The sequence below is a fragment of the Drosophila suzukii genome, chromosome 3 (genome assembly GCF_043229965.1).
Source record: "Drosophila suzukii chromosome 3, CBGP_Dsuzu_IsoJpt1.0, whole genome shotgun sequence".
Taxonomy (NCBI): domain Eukaryota; kingdom Metazoa; phylum Arthropoda; class Insecta; order Diptera; family Drosophilidae; genus Drosophila; species Drosophila suzukii.
In genome coordinates, this window is record NC_092082.1 from 14557193 (window position 1) to 14573342 (window position 16150).

General features: G+C 40.4%; 2 protein-coding genes and 1 long non-coding RNA gene across 4 annotated transcripts; 2 read left to right on the forward strand and 1 right to left on the reverse strand.

Moving 5' to 3' along the window:
* Positions 1-1806: 1806 nt before the first annotated feature.
* Positions 1807-5133, forward strand: LOC108005777 (cationic amino acid transporter 4). Its single transcript, XM_036815898.3, has 2 exons — positions 1807-2108; positions 2581-5133. Exons 1-2 carry the CDS (start codon positions 1967-1969, stop codon positions 4446-4448), a joined length of 2010 nt encoding a protein of 669 aa, XP_036671793.3. The 5' UTR covers positions 1807-1966; the 3' UTR covers positions 4449-5133.
* Positions 5134-8358, reverse strand: LOC139353038 (uncharacterized). 2 transcript variants are annotated; one of them, XR_011604150.1, is made up of 3 exons: positions 7798-8358; positions 6490-6803; positions 5134-5476 (listed from the first exon to the last, which is right to left on the reverse strand). It is a non-coding gene; the product is annotated as an uncharacterized lncRNA (long non-coding RNA). The 2 variants fall into 2 exon arrangements; XR_011604149.1 differs by lacking the exon at positions 7798-8358 and adding an exon at positions 6884-7546.
* A 2307-nt stretch (positions 8359-10665) lies between these two features.
* trbl (tribbles pseudokinase 2) lies at positions 10666-16099 on the forward strand. The gene is made up of 2 exons (XM_017069307.4): positions 10666-11851; positions 14889-16099. The coding sequence occupies exons 1-2, from the start codon at positions 11025-11027 to the stop codon at positions 15517-15519; spliced, it is 1458 nt and encodes a 485-aa protein (XP_016924796.3). The 5' UTR covers positions 10666-11024; the 3' UTR covers positions 15520-16099.
* The last annotated feature ends 51 nt before the right edge of the window (positions 16100-16150 follow it).

Sequence of the window (16150 nt, forward strand, 5' to 3'; positions counted from 1 at the left end):
GATTCTGCGAACTTTTAAATTATTTTTAATCTTGATTAGGATCAGTTAAGTGAAAAGAGCCCTTAGATCAATGGGTGAATATCTACAAAGCAACAGTTGTTTAATAAAAAGTTATATAGATTGAAAATAAAAATTAATAATTGGTCTTAAATAAAATATAATAAAATATTAAACATCGTTGTTAATAAGAGCAGTTATTCTAAAGAAAAAAGCTTATAGTCTAATATAAGTACAACTTCACAAAAACAAATTGTCTAACATAAACTAGCAGTTCATTTTATTTTTAACAGGCATCTCCAATTCGACTACTTACCTATAAAGTACCTACTACTAGATTGTTCCTTCATGTTTACTAAAAACTTGCCTTAATACATTGCATTCAGTTTCGGTTGATTAGGCTTTTCAAATCATAATGAAATGCTGTCGGCTTATACATAAAAATACAAAATGATGGTTATAATAGAAAATTTAATTTGGGTACCATCAAGGGTGTGACAAAATATCTATTGCGTGGATCAGCGAAGATCACATATTCTTGCATACTGTCGGCGGGTCTGACAAAACAAATTCGCGACCCAGTGCTGAGAAACTTGGTTATTACCGGACATAGTTGAAAATAAAAATAGGCAGAAGTAAAAATCACTCGTTCCCCAACAAGTTTTGATGGTTCAAACACACCTCTACAGCGAATAAAATGAATTTCCATGCTTAGCAAACAAGAAAATAATAATTACATATTTATGTGCCTGGTTTTTGACATTTAAGACAGTCCATATATCAATTTTAGCACTAGAAATGCAATAAAACAGTTTTAGTGCGAAATCCATAATAATTAGTATTAATGAATGAATAGTTAGTATGAAGTGAATTCATAATTTCTAATCTCAGTATACAATCTAAATATATGAACTTAAGATAAGGTTTAAGAAGATTTCACTGAAAAAATGTACAAGTTTCTTCATGTTAACAAACCGTTTATTATAATCATCAGTTAACCACGTTCCATCTAGAAATGCCGATCAATTGATTGGTCGTTCAATTGATTCTCAAAGAAAATTGTTTTGGCCATTTAATTTCCGGTTTTGGAACACAAACACAAGCAAGTGGTTTAACAACGTTTATTCGTCTTTATAAGTATGCTACAATATTTTTTCATAGTATTACTATTTTGTTTTATCTTCGTTAAAAAATATTAAAATGTCTACTTTGAGGCTTTAAGCAGTTGAAGCTTGGTTTTAATGGTTTTAAAGGTATTAAATTCTCAGCAAGGGGCAAATTGCAGCGTCAGATAAAAAACACACAAATTAGGTTTATATTCATAAATTTATGAAATTGTGTAAAATATATATTTATTTATTTATTTATATAAAGCTTTCTTGAAGTATAAAACTATGACTATGACAACTAAGGACTTCGGCTAACAATTTATATAATTTTCTGATATAACTTGTTCACCTTTTGTTCTTTATTGTTTGTAGTTTACTTATAAATTCCTTATTCCTTATTTATTAAAATATTACATTTATTGATTATAAATTACTATTTGTAATATCATTATTACTTATTTAATGCATTACTTTTTTTAATAAATTAAAAGCTAAGATGAATATTTTTTATATATTTCCTTTTTTAAAGGTTTATTTTCATCGTGACGTTGAATTGTTGTTTTTGCCCCAACAACAAAACTTGCCTGAAAATTTGCCTTTGATTCTAAAAGTTTTCACCAGATGGCGCTAAAATGTAGTGTTAAAAAAGCATACTTTTCGGGGAGTGTTGCTATGTGTTGTCAAGTGTGGATGCAAAAATCGATACAGTCACAGCTGTTTGTGTACAACAAGTGAAAGGGTCCTGAGTGCCGCAAAATATTACTCAAATATTCTATCCCAAAACCCTTAAGTTCTGATCTCCAAAAGTGGCCTGTGAGGAGTAAATTCCTTCGAAGTTGGTTTCAATCGAATCTATCAGGATGCCGAGCTCAAGACGTGCGATTCTAAGGCACATATTGTCGGGGATATGCACCAAAATGAATCGCACCAAGTCGGTGCCCACTGACGTCATGGAGACGCCGCTGAACCGATGCCTCAACACCTTCGACATCGCTCTATTGGGTACTTGAAATTAATCAATCGATTACCGGCTTGTTTAACAGTGTTTCGCTTACTTAGGGAAAAATGTGCGGGGTTTCAAAAGAGCCTTATATGAAATATTTCATTATTTTATGCGAAACATCTGTTAGCACACAACCCTTACAAAACATGTTCTTAAGAAAATTCGTATCGGGTTTAACTCGGTTTTTATTTATTACAAGTTTGCCTTAACTATTTTTAAGGCAAAGATGTATAAAGTAGTTTTATTCAAAGGCATTAACTAATTTTAAAACAACAAGTACAATTCCCAAAGGCATCCAAGATGTAGTTTAAGAACCCCAGAGATTTGAGTACAGCATATATAATAAGCGTAAGAACAGAACATGATTTTTCTTATCTACATCTTGGGACACCTAAATTATTGCTTTGGGACACCCAGTAATATGAACTCCATCCCCTGTAAATAACACTTATCTATACCATTTACCCCCAGGCATCGGCCATATGGTTGGCGCTGGGATCTACGTGCTGACTGGAACTGTGGCCAAGGAGATGGCTGGACCAGGGATCATACTATCCTTTGTCTTGGCCGGATTTATATCCATGCTGGCGGCTCTTTGCTACGCGGAATTCGGAACTCGAGTTCCCAAGGCGGGATCGGCCTATGTGTACACCTACATCTCGATGGGTGAGTTCTGGGCCTTTGTCATCGGTTGGAACATCCTGCTGGAGCACATGCTAGGAGCAGCTTCGGTGGCTCGGGCATGGAGTGGATATGTGGACTCAATGCTGGGCGGTTGGATTGGTAATACCACTCTGGAGCTGACTGGAGGAATTCATGAACCGGGACTCGCTCAATACCCAGACATCCTGGCCTTCCTCGTCTGCATCGTTTATGCGGCTGCTCTGGCCGGAGGAGTCAAGGCCACGGCGGTGTTCAACAGTCTACTCACCCTGGTCAATATAGCCGTCATGATCTTGGTCATCAGCGTGGGATTTTGGTATGCGGATAGCAAGAATTGGTCCGAGGCGGAGGGTGGCTTCTTACCCTACGGCGTTGGAGGAGTCATCGCGGGAGCGGCCACCTGTTTCTATGCCTTCGTGGGCTTCGACTCGATAGCCACGTCCGGTGAGGAGGCCAAGAACCCATCGGTTTCCATTCCAGTTGCCACGGTGATCTCTCTGTTTGTGGTCACAGTGGGCTACATCCTGGTGAGTGCCGCCCTGACCCTCATGATTCCCATCAGTGAGATCAATCCGGCTGCCTCGCTGCCCGAGGCCTTTGGGCAACTGAATCTATCCTGGGCCAAGTACCTGATCTCCATAGGAGCTCTGTGCGGGATGACGACCACCCTGCTGGGATCCCTGTTCGCGCTGCCGCGCTGCATGTACGCCATGGCCTCGGATGGATTGCTCTTCAGCTGCTTCGGCAAGATCAACCCCACCACCCAGGTCCCTCTACTCAACCTGGCCGTATCCGGGGTGTTGAGTGCTTGTCTCGCCCTGGTCTTCGATCTGGCCAAGCTGGTGGAGTTTATGTCCATTGGAACCCTGCTGGCCTACACCATCGTTTCGGCCAGTGTGATCATCCTTCGCTATCGACCAATGGAGCGAATTCATACGACCATTAGAGTGCCAGCGGTGGCCGGAAGTCCTGATGACGACGATGATGACGATGAGGATGTGGCCTCGCAGTCCAGCATGGATACTTCTTCGCCCACTAGTGAGATGATCGAGGAAGTGTTGGCGGGCAGACTTAAGGCCCAGTTCAGGTGTTTGGAACCTCTGCTGGGACGCTTTGAGCCCGGTTCCGTGGTCTCCGTAGCCGTGATGATGTTCATCTTCTTGAGCTTTGCCATCTGTGTGGAGCTGAAGGTGTCGTGGACGCAACTTTACACGGGCACCTGGTGGGCCCTGATCATATACGGATTCATCATTTTCGCCGCCAGCACCTGTGTGGCCGTTATAGCTGTCCATAACCAGAATACCCGTGGCCTGATTTTCAAAGTTCCCCTGGTTCCGTTCGTTCCGGCTCTTGGAATCTTTTGTAACATTCTGCTGATGGTCCACTTGGATGCCGTGACTTGGGTACGCTTTTTCGTCTGGGTTTGCATCGGCATGGTGGTGTACTTCCTATACGGAATTCGCAACAGCAAAGAGGGTGAGGTCTGCTCCTCCTACTCCATCCTGATGACCACTTCCGAAGCTGGTAAGGTTCCGTGGGGATCGTTCAAGGGATCTTCAGGGGGTAAAAAGAGCAGCAAGCACACCATCTTTGAGAGATTTACGGGTCGCACCAAGGCGGAGGACAAGAAATCCATTGTGGAGGAGAGTGAAAACGAAACCTCTGGATACTCCTAAGTCAATTCTTCCAAGTTGTATCCAAAACATGACAACAGATCAGGGACTAAAATCGAAACAAATATCGGTTGGAAACATAGAGAGTTATTTCAGTTGCGGTCTTGGTTAATTATTTTTAAAATCTTAAATGTGAATAGCTACAAATGTTTATTTTTATTTCCATCTATATATTTATTTGCTGTTTAAAGCATTTACTGCCTAATTTCAACATAGTACTATTATGAAATATGTTATAATATTTTCAACGCATTGATTCTCGGTTAGCGCAAAGGTTTCGCTTATTATTTTTAATCGTTGTGAAGCTGATACAGTTCGAGGTCCTGTTACAGGTGTACTTAATAAAATCTCTATAAATAACCCATTCGAATTCTTCGCATTCCAAAGAAACCCAACGTTGAACAAGACATATAACGAATGTTTTGGTATCTATTATAGCAACGTACCTTTACCACTTAGCTGTCTATAGTGTATTATCCCAAACAATATTGCAGAAATGGTGTAAGACAAGCATATTTACTCTGCAAACGTACAAATAAATTTATTAAACGTTATGCTCACACGGCATTTGTTGAACAATAGTACATACATACATGTCTTTAAATAAACTATATATATTTATAACTGTGTAAATAAGCATATACAATATTATATATTGGCAAATATATTAATTCATGTATACAAAGAAGATGTTGGTTTTACTTTTAGTTGAAAAGAAAGTATTTTAATCATAGATTTAATATATACATAATAATATGATCACCTTTGAAATCAATTTAGTTTTACCAAAGATCTCAGTGAAAAGAAGTTACCCCTATTTTTTAAAGATTTTTATGGCTCTGTACAGTTGATTCTGTTTTTAAGGACCTTCGACGGCATCCTTTAATTCAAAATTCCAACAGGCAGAGAACCTACCCTAATAAGAAGCGTGGGCCCATATGTTCAGCTGCAGGGATATCTCGGAATCTCAGCATCGGCCACAGGAAGCAGGTGGTGCACAGGATCATTTGTGAGTCCTTTTCGACTGCAGGCTGTATTTAGTGCGTAGAAGCGTAGAATTTCATTAAGGGATGCTGCGATCAGTCGCCAGCAAGAGTCGAAATTTTCCTACTGAAAACTTGTTTTTGGATTAATTGCCCGGGATTACAACAACAAAAGCGCGAATCTCAAAAGATTGCTTCAAGCCTGACCATCAACCAGTCGTAGCCCACTTTTGGGCAAATTTAATTAAATCCAACAAAAAATATTAAATAAGTAAACAATCCTTATCAGATTTTTGATTGCATGATTATATCATCGTTTATTGCGCATATATTTCCAGGGAAATCTTCAAGTTTTTTTTATTATAAAAAAGTGTAACAATGATGACAATATAAAAAAGAGGTTTTCCAGCTAGTTTAGTGTCACAAAAGAACAAAAGATAGGGCTCTTCCCGGGTGAAACAGGGTCGCGAGAAAATACAATGGCCAAATAAACGGCGCAATTACAAAATTGGGAGTAAAGGGCCAAAGTTCGTTCGAATCTATCGTGAAAAATGAGAAAACTTGACAAAAATCCGGTCGAAATCCACCCCGTCAAGATAAGATTAAGAATATTTTCCATTGATAAATCGGGTCGGCCTCTCTTTTGTGAGGAAAAACTGTGAAATTGTTTTACCTATACAATAGCTTACTGTAACGCCTGGAAAAGCACATATGCATAACAAACCATATCTCAAGAAAGGGTATTCTCAATGAAACTATTTTGGATAATATTTTATTGAAAAATATCCTTTTGATAGCTCAAACAATTGTCATTTAGGGGTTGACAGGGTTAATGGTGTACAGCAGTCTGTACAGCACTTTCTTTTGTGTCCGAGATGAGAATAAGGGGTTAATTTTTTCTTGAAAAATTCATTTTCCATGACAAACTAATTTTTTTCCCCAGATCTGTGATATGAAAAGCAGGGTGACCACTATTTTCGATGTGAAAAAGGACTATTACGAATTTTCACCTGGGAAATGCCGGTGCTACCCGTATTTTAAATGTGTCGCAAATTACTAACCTTCACGTCCAGAAATGGCAATATCCTTCATGGGTTCTGGGACATCTTTGCTTCGGTTCCCACGCCGTGACTGGTAATAATATTTCCAAGCATGTGTGCGAGAAAACATCAATTCTACTTCGGCGGGGTATCTCTTCCATACAAATATTTTGGACAATGCCTAATCCTCAGCATGCTGGCATCTGGGAAATGCATCTGGGAAGAATTGAGACTCGAAAAAAGGGCAGCAATTTTCACCACCTACGCGTAGATACAGATTGTGTGTGACCGAGAAAGTGTTTGCTGTACTTGAACCCATGTTTGTGTCCTTCAAACTGGAAGTACAAAAAATGTTGATGTATGTATTCCAAGGTCTAAGCATTCTAAAAGTCTGAAAATTTGTGTAAAAATTTACCTCTGCATATCACGAGGTGTATTTAAACCATTTATAACATTTATAGCTGGAATACAGTTAGTAAATACACTGCTTTCAAAAATGAAAAATGTTGCAGGGATCATATTAATATATATATCTAATACAAATAAAGTTCAATGGCATTATTCATTGCATGGTTATGTTTCTCTTCATAGTGAAAAGAAAGTTTGAATGGTTTCCATTAACGGTAAGCAGCTTGTCTAATGTTCGACGTTATGTTAGTACGATAGTAGTAAATCTTTTCGTCGGAAAATTCCCCTAGTATACCTATAATGGGCTATAATCAGATCAAGTTCCCTTGCATGTTTTGCCGTCCACAGAGCTTCGGGTTGGCATGACAATTTATACACTTTTTTGAACGAACCACCGCCTAGCTATGTGGTCATTGCACCTGATATTATTGTTGGCAATAAGCACTTTCTCCAAACACCGCCGACAACCTGTTGTGTTGTATACCCATCTACCTATACTGCACGCTCGAAAGAGTGAGAGTGTATCTTCTGTGATGCCTGATTCGATTTACAGTTCGTAAGTTGTTTTTACAGCGATACGCTAAATTTTATAAGCTCCAGAAACCATTGAACTTCCTTAGGTACCATTTGTGTATCTTCAGGCTAATAAAAAATAAAAATAATAAAAAACCTTTCTTTTCATTTCATAAAATTTAATAAACAAGAAAGACTGAGATTTTAATAAAAATCACAACAAAAATATTATATTTGGGATTGTTTTGAATTCATTTTTTTGCAAAATGTAAATTACATTATCATTTGTAAGAGTTCCACTGCAGGTATAATTGACGTGCTTATCACGTGCAAAAGTTTAATCTACTTTTTTTATAAATGCCATATCATCGCCATGCATCATGCATTTCCCATCCAAACACCACTCACCTCGAGAACTTCACCTTCTATAATTTCGTGCGAATCCGAAACTTCGAAATGAGTGTATAAAATAAAACTTCTTCTAGATGTTGATACAAGTTTGTGTGCTTGTTTGGGGAATGTCGTAGTGACAGGGCTTCAACTGGAGAATCAGGAAGGGGAATTCGGAATCGGAATGGCGAGGCGTCGTCATCCCGAATTGATGACGCAGCCGGTGACGCATTAAGTTGTTTTTTTTTCAGTGGGGAGAGAAATCCAGATTTCAGGCCAGCTTGGCAACAACAAAAAAAATTCGCTCATTCGCACAAAAGCAGAAAGCATGCTGAAATTTCAGCGAAGCGAAATCCACGAGTCTCGTATAAAAGTAACCGCTTTCAAAAAGGTAACTAAACTGTCTCACTTTTGGACGCAACGTATCTGTGTTTTTGAATTTGAATTTAAAATGTAACGTATTCTTGGTGGGGCTTGGAGCACAGTGGGACAAAGAGACGTTGAAGGTCGAATTATTTCACCAGTTAATTTAATATTGTTGGATTTTATATATCAATATGACGAAATTAATTCATCTTTTTTTATTTTTTGCAAATGATAAGAGTAATACAATAATTATACTTATCTTTTGGATAAACAATAAACTTAAAGTTATTTTTAATATATTTTTATATATGTTTCTCAAATTATCTGAATTAGTTCATGGTGACGTAACCTTTGAGCCTTTATTTCAGATTTCTTTGAAATGTAATTTTCCCGCAGGGACATAGTATTCAAAATAATCATCATTGCAGACCATGATGAAACGCGAATGCGATTTACTGAAAAAAAGTTATTTGCATTCGCGTACATACCTATGTACATTGTACGTGATTATTTCTATAGAATATATTTCCCGTACATATATTTAATCGTATAAATAAGTGCAGTGACCAGAGCGAAACAATAAATGCTGGCGAATAAGTATGTCATCCATATACGATGCTATTTCTGTAATAAACAATATGTTTTTTAATTACAACGTGAAATCGCCACCCTTATAGTTTAACCCCTTTTTGGTTCGATTTGTGTCACGGTACCAGTATAATTCTCGTTTAAATCTTCTTTTTGAGAAACAGATGCAAAAATGTGGGAAGGGACGGCGCGATGGAAGAGGAAGAGTGAGACGGCGTTTTGTTGTTGTTATTTGTTCAGTTCGCGATTTTCTCATTCGTATTTATCGGCTACTTCGTGGGAAGAAGAAGAAAATGAAACGGACGTTGCGTTTCAAAAAAGAGCGTTACATTATAAAGAATTCAATCGAAGAGAGCGGTGAAAACGCATTGATAGAAACCAATGCCCAAAATACGCTGCTGTGTGTACAGCTGCGGTAAAAATCATAGGAATAAGAAATATATTTTACAAAATCATAAATATAACAACAAAATATATAATTGTTCAACTAAATTTTCAAAAAAAAATGTATTTAAATAAACTTTTTATTTTAAAAACTAACATTTATCTTATCTTATACTCATATCCGAAAGGGTTTCCTAGTTTCTCTTTTCCGTTCCTAATATTTTGACCGCATTTGTGTGCATGTGTATCCTCAGACGGATGTCTTCACTGGGAAATCACCTTGCGCCAGCTGCAACTGCATCGCATGTACAGCCCTGCACCGATGCACTATATCCCTATGGTGCTTAGGGGTGGAATAGTGCAGCTGACATAGAAATCTACCTGCGACATAATGCCACTCGGTGGTTCTTACCTGCTCCTCGAAGATCTCTGATCACTACCTTCCGTCGCTGTCGTAATTCCTGCGTAGCCCAGTGATCCTCGTTTCGGGACAGCTGCAAAAATCATGAAATTGTCTGCACTGCGAAGACAAACAGCCAGACATACACACACAAATGAGTAATGATCACGCACAGGAAGAAAATCGATGATCGATTCGGTGGATCCAAAAGATTGCTCGTACTTACATATAATATTTACATATTTGGGGAGAAGTCATTGGAACATCCGAATATAAATATACTTCTAAAAATAATACCAAATCTTATGAAGTACGTAGTCTTTATACCTCCTGATTTCAAAGTATTGCATTTTGTATAGATTAAACTTTCTACAATTTTAAAAATCTACAATATTTTGCATATATATTATTTCTTTATACTTATTATTGTAAAATATATGTTTTCCAAATTTTTCATATACAATATGAACATTTTTAAATGTATCCCGTTTTTTTAGAAAATTTGAAGAAATAACAAATCTCAAAGTTAAAAAGACTCTTAGTGCTTGCCTCAAAAGTACTTCAAGAAATCTGGTAATACAAATAAAACATTATCTTATTATTATGAACATATTTAAAACTCATAACCACAAAAGATAAATTCAAGTTATAGCGGAAATCATACGGGTATATTTTCCCGCGGTACCTATTGAACCTAAATAGAACATCGGTTGACTGTACTTTTAGTACTTTGAACTTAGAATCTTAAATGCCATTTGTTTACTAACCCCCTTCCTAATTAACTTATGCCTACGTTTGATTAGTGCGCAGATTATTATGTAAAATCGAACAAGTTTTAAGGGTTGCTGTAAAGATAGTGTTGATACAGGCGACGTATTTCAAATCGAGTCGGGAATGGGAATTTCAGCGTTCAACGCAATTTTTTCAAAAATAACGACGCTCTCTCTCTCTCCCTCTCCGTTGACATTTCATTTTGAAAAATAACGTTGCTCTCGGTCTTCCTCTTCATGCGTATTCTCGAACAAGAGCGAGCGAGACGGAGAGAGACGGATCGGCACACGAGTGAGCGCACGAGAGAGCGTTTCACCATTCTCTTTGCTTCGTGCTTCTTCCAGGCGCAGTCGACAACGGTCACATTTCAATTTCAATTTTCAATTCAAAAAAATACTGCGGAGAAGACGGTCGCGTTTCGTTTCGTTTCGCGAAATCAGTGAGCAGCGTTCGATTTGTTTTAAAATCGCCGCATTTCGTCAGTGAATACCCGCATTGCATTGCACATGGCCGAGCTAAAGTTAACCCACTAAGTTTAAACGTCAGTTTAAATCGAAATTAATCGCAGACTAAACGGCGCGTCGCTAAATGTCAAAACAATTAACAGCCAAGTACAGCCAGGCTAAAGAGGAATAACAAAAGTAACACGAAGAAGAAGAAGAGAAGCGGAGAAGAATAAGAAAAATACGTAGCGAGAGCAAGAACTGTGATAAAGTTAAGTGGTAAACAAGCAAGCATGGATAACAGTAGCGGTCAAAATAGCAGAACAGCATCAGCAGCGTCGTCGACTAGTAAAATAGTTAACACCACCAACTATTCATCACCAGCCTCGCCAACAGTCGCGTCCACCTCCTCCTCAGGCAGCAGCATGAGTTCCAGCCAGGAGGACACTGTACTGGGCCTGTTCACACCGAAAAAGGAGTTTGCCCATGCCAAGGTGCTGCAGACCATACGGGAGAAGCTACTGACGCCCGGCGGAGCATGTGAGCTTCAGGCCTTGGGCATCGCTGCGGAACCCACGGACCAGCAGCCCGTCAAGCTGATCCAACAGCGCTACCTGATCAGCGCCCAGCCTAGTCATATCTCGGCAGCCGTGGCCGCCAAGACGCCCGCCTCATACCGCCACCTGGTCGATCTCACCGCCTCCAATCTGCGCTGCGTGAACATCTATACGGGGGAGCAGTTCCTCTGCCGGATTGTCAACGAGCCGATGCACAAGGTTCAGCGCGCGTACTTCCAACTGCAGCAGCAGGACGAGGAGCTGCGCCGCAGCACCATCTATGGCCATCCATTGATTCGACCCGTTCACGATATCATACCGCTGTCGAAGGATCGTACCTACATCCTGATCGCACCCGTGCCCCAGGAGAGGGACTCCACGGGCGGGGTGACGGGGGTGTACGAGAACCTGCACACCTACATTCGCCACGAGAAGCGACTGTGCGAGACGGAGGCTAGAGCCATCTTCCACCAGATCTGCCAGACCGTTCAGGTGTGCCACCGCAACGGGATTATCCTCAGGGACCTCAAGCTCAAGCGGTTCTACTTCATCGACGAGGCCAGGTGAGTTGCGTTTAGGTGACACCTTCAAAAAACCCCATATACCATACCGCCATATGTATGTATACATATGTACCCGAACCCACCTTATACCAACTCAATTGCATATGGCTAGTCGCTTTATTTTGCAATTCGATGGAAACTCGTTATGAGCGAGAGATCTTGTTTGTGGTCGTGTGTTGGTGGTGCCACAATTGTTGCTCTTGTTATTGGCCCATGTTGTTGTTGCTGCCGCTGCTGGCGCCGTCGTTGTGGGTAACATTGAACATTTAACAAGTGTTGCAATCGAATCACCAATAGGCCAACAAAAACAATTATACTGACAGGCCACATGAACGCAGAGCGTATGTCTGTATTCACAGCGCAGGGGACAATAATAGTTGCCACTATATTTAGATCGGGAGCTTGGTAAAAAGAATTAACCTTAAAAGTCGGAAAGAAAATTCAGTCTAATTTAATAAGTTAATTATTTGAATATTTTCATATTTAACGTAAGTGCTTATATTGTTTATTTTCTTAATTTGCTTAAAATCTTAATCTTTTCAAATTAGCAAGACTTAGAATAAATATTAAAGTATTGATAATATTATTTACTACTCAAATATGTCACTTTAATGCAATTTAACAATTACTTGTTATTCTGGTAGACAACCAAAAACGTATTCCCTTGACCTCCACTGTAGCTGTGTACAGACACACAAGGGCCAAAGTGCCACAGTGGTGGTGAAAATATTGGCCCACCCGTTTTTTATTACACATTTTGGAAGCTAGCATTGCCACATTTCAAGAATTGTTCAACATAGCATTTGCAATGTGGGTTGGGGGTGGTGGGTGACGCGGGAAGGCCACCTACTACAGTGTTCTCTTGATTTGTTGAGCTTGTGAGTGTGAGAGCAACGTGTTGATTACTGTGGCTGATGAAATATTGACCCCACCTTCCACTCAAAACGTATTTTCGCATATGCTAATAAATACGACTGTATCGAAAACGCGCTGTCTCTCCGTTCTTATTATCATCGCTTTTTTTCCCTGACATCAGCAGGGAATGACGTGAACAATTGTTCGATTCCGATTCCGTATGGCTTACAATTAGCGCAATATCTGCTGATTTTTTCGTCATTTCGTCGTTCTGTGCCAAGTGCAAAAACGGCGGAAGGAAGAAACCCATAGATCTCTATCTCTAGTATATATGTATGTCTCTCACCTTGGCGAGAAATAAACAACCTGTGTTCAATGCGATTTGAATACGATGCGATTATTAGCGCTCATTTCCATTCCACTATAGATAAAAGTACTGAGTGTACATACTATATAGGCGTGTGTATCCATATCTATAGCCTTATATCCATATCCGAAGGGGCGCACACACGCACATCCAAACAACGAACCGAAATTTTAAGGTCACAATGCGGTGAATGGCCCTGACTCTGATCTTCTGTATTTTTAACGCATTTATATGCCCAGTGCCTCCTATATACAAACGCATGTAAATCTGTGGTCATACTTTTATTTTGTGTGCTCTCTGCCTGTACATAAATACTTCCAAGGTGTTTGAGCACTTATCTGCCGCCGGTTTTCCGTATTTCGTTTCTGATTTTATTTTAACCTCTATCGCATGTTCAATTTGTGCCAAACCCGAGAGGGAAAGAGATTCCCAAGACACTCTTTAAAGCCCCTCACATCTCGCATCGAGGTCACCAGCTGTAACTATTCTCTACTTCACGTCTCCACTTGTATTCCATGCACAGCAAAAATGTGTATAATATTTTTATTGATTCGCATAAAACCGTGATCTTAAAAAGTATCATTAAGTATTCTTGTATTCAGCAAAATTTACCTTGATCTTAAAAATATCCATATGACATTAAATATCTGAATAAGTAAAGAGAAATACAAAGATCACAGGTATATTTAACGAAAGTTTAAGTTCCAATAAAGAAAATAAATTGTACCTACTTGAGGAACACCATATTATATTTATTGCAATTTTATAAAATATTATGAGGCTATGTCTTTTAAAATGATTAATAATATAACTATCAAATAAAAAAACTTTTTATCTCAGAATCTTTAAAATTTCACTTTTTAAAATGTACTATAACTATAAAGTATTTTATTACCCAATAATATTTTAAGTTCCCACCTGTTGATACCAAGTTGAAGGTAATCTGTTTCTTACAGTGTACACTGTAATTTGTGACGAGGAGAGGCGCGTTTTCAAAGCTTGTTTTTGTTCAGGGTCAGCTCGAGGTTTTTTTGGCCTGCTTTGTGTTTGGCTCTTTTGGATGTTTGGATACCAGACCACGGCGACCGTGTGTTTGTATACCTCTCGGTTCGCTATCGGCGAACCCCTCGTACACCCCGAACCCCACAAGTCGCAGTGGTATTCGGATTTCGGATCCCAGCAGAAGCGCCGTTGCAGCAACAAGTTGCGATACGTATACGTCACTTCACTCACTCACAGCTGACTCTCTTTCGGCTCTATTCGCTGTGTTTGCAGGCGTTTTCGTTACTTTTTTGCTTTTTGCATTCGAATGTGGGCCAATGTCAATGGAGTGGCCCAATGGAGGGGGAGTGGAGCAGTGCTGGGGCGGAGGCACTCGCTCATGGGTGTCGGGGGTCGCAAGCTGCGCTTTCGTCACCAGTTCAAGTCAACTCAACTTCACTCACAGTGCTCTCTCGGCCAATTCGCCTTTTGACTTGTCAACACGCCAACGCCAGCGCCAACGACAACTACAACTGAAACCCCGTGGCCGATCGATTCAAGTCTCTTCGATATTGCGCTAGCTAATGGCCCCACAAAATCGGGGGTTATGCAAGTCCCAGGGATTGCACATGATATGTAGAGCTCGACGCTGGGTCTTATGGACGGGTACAGTTGCGATCAGAATAATAGCAATCCCAGCTCATTCTTTCCCAAGAAACATTGCAATATCTTAATATCTATTATTAGGAACATCCGAAATTGTTATTTATAGAACCTTATAGCGAAATAAAGACATCAATATTTTATTCGATTTTTTCGCTCTTGCCATTACAGAACCAAACTGCAGTATGAATCGCTAGAAGGCTCAATGATCCTCGACGGCGAGGACGACACTCTGAGCGACAAGATCGGCTGTCCATTGTACACCGCCCCGGAACTCCTGTGCCCCCAGCCCACGTACAAGGGCAAGCCGGCGGACATGTGGTCGCTGGGCGTGATCCTCTACACGATGCTGGTGGGTCAGTATCCGTTCTACGAGAAGGCCAACTGCAACCTCATCACCGTGATCCGGCATGGCAACGTCCAGATCCCCATGACGCTGTCCAAGTCGGTGCGCTGGCTTTTACTGTCCTTACTGCGAAAGGATTTCACGGAACGCATGACCGCCAGCCACATTTTCCTGACACCGTGGCTGCGAGAGCAGCGCCCCTTCCACATGTACCTGCCCGTTAACGTGGAGGTGGCCGAGGACTGGAGCGATGCGGAGGAGGAGGACGAGGGCACAGCCACCGATGCGATCGACGAGGATGAGGGCGTACTGTGCCCGACTGAGGCCGACAAGGACGAGTACGAGGACATTGGCGTGGAGCCACTGGACTACACTCGCACCACACTCCAGATGGCCCAGAATGCCAACGGCTTGTCCACGGAGCCCGAACCTGATACGGATGTGGACATGGGCTGATTGGCGCACGTGGAGTCACCCACGGGCAGCTTTCTGGGACACGCTGGCGCGTAGGCTGCAGCCGGCTGAATGCCGGCTGATTAGCCGCCGGGATAGGACATATCGGAAGATATGGCACTGTGGACATCCTGGCCCTCCTGGTCGCGCCGACCCCGACTGCGTTCCACGTCGTCTTCCTGCAGGTGGTACTGCCAACAAAGACTTAAAGCCTTGCTTAGACACTCTCTTAGACACACAAGAACTCACTGCCTTCCAATCGCGCTGCGGCCCCGATCCGTTCAAGAATCGCGCCGCTCCGCAGCCTCCTCTCTGCAACCGATTCTTCCTAAAAAAAATCCTACCTATGTACAATAAATTTAACATTTTAATTTTTTTGCAAACTGTTGATCTTATCAAAGGACAGTCGCCCTGATTTGTTTTTGGGCTTTAAAACACATTAGATTCCATGTTAAAAAATGCAACGAATGCAAATTGTTATTTATTATTTAATACTTCTGTATTACGCTTCCTCTACTATTAAAATCTTGTAAGTGAAAATCGTAAAAAATAATACATTGAAATTTGATCTCACCAAGAATAATTATTACTACAAAAGGTAGTGTTTTTTCTTTAGGGTTATGGGATATTTTTA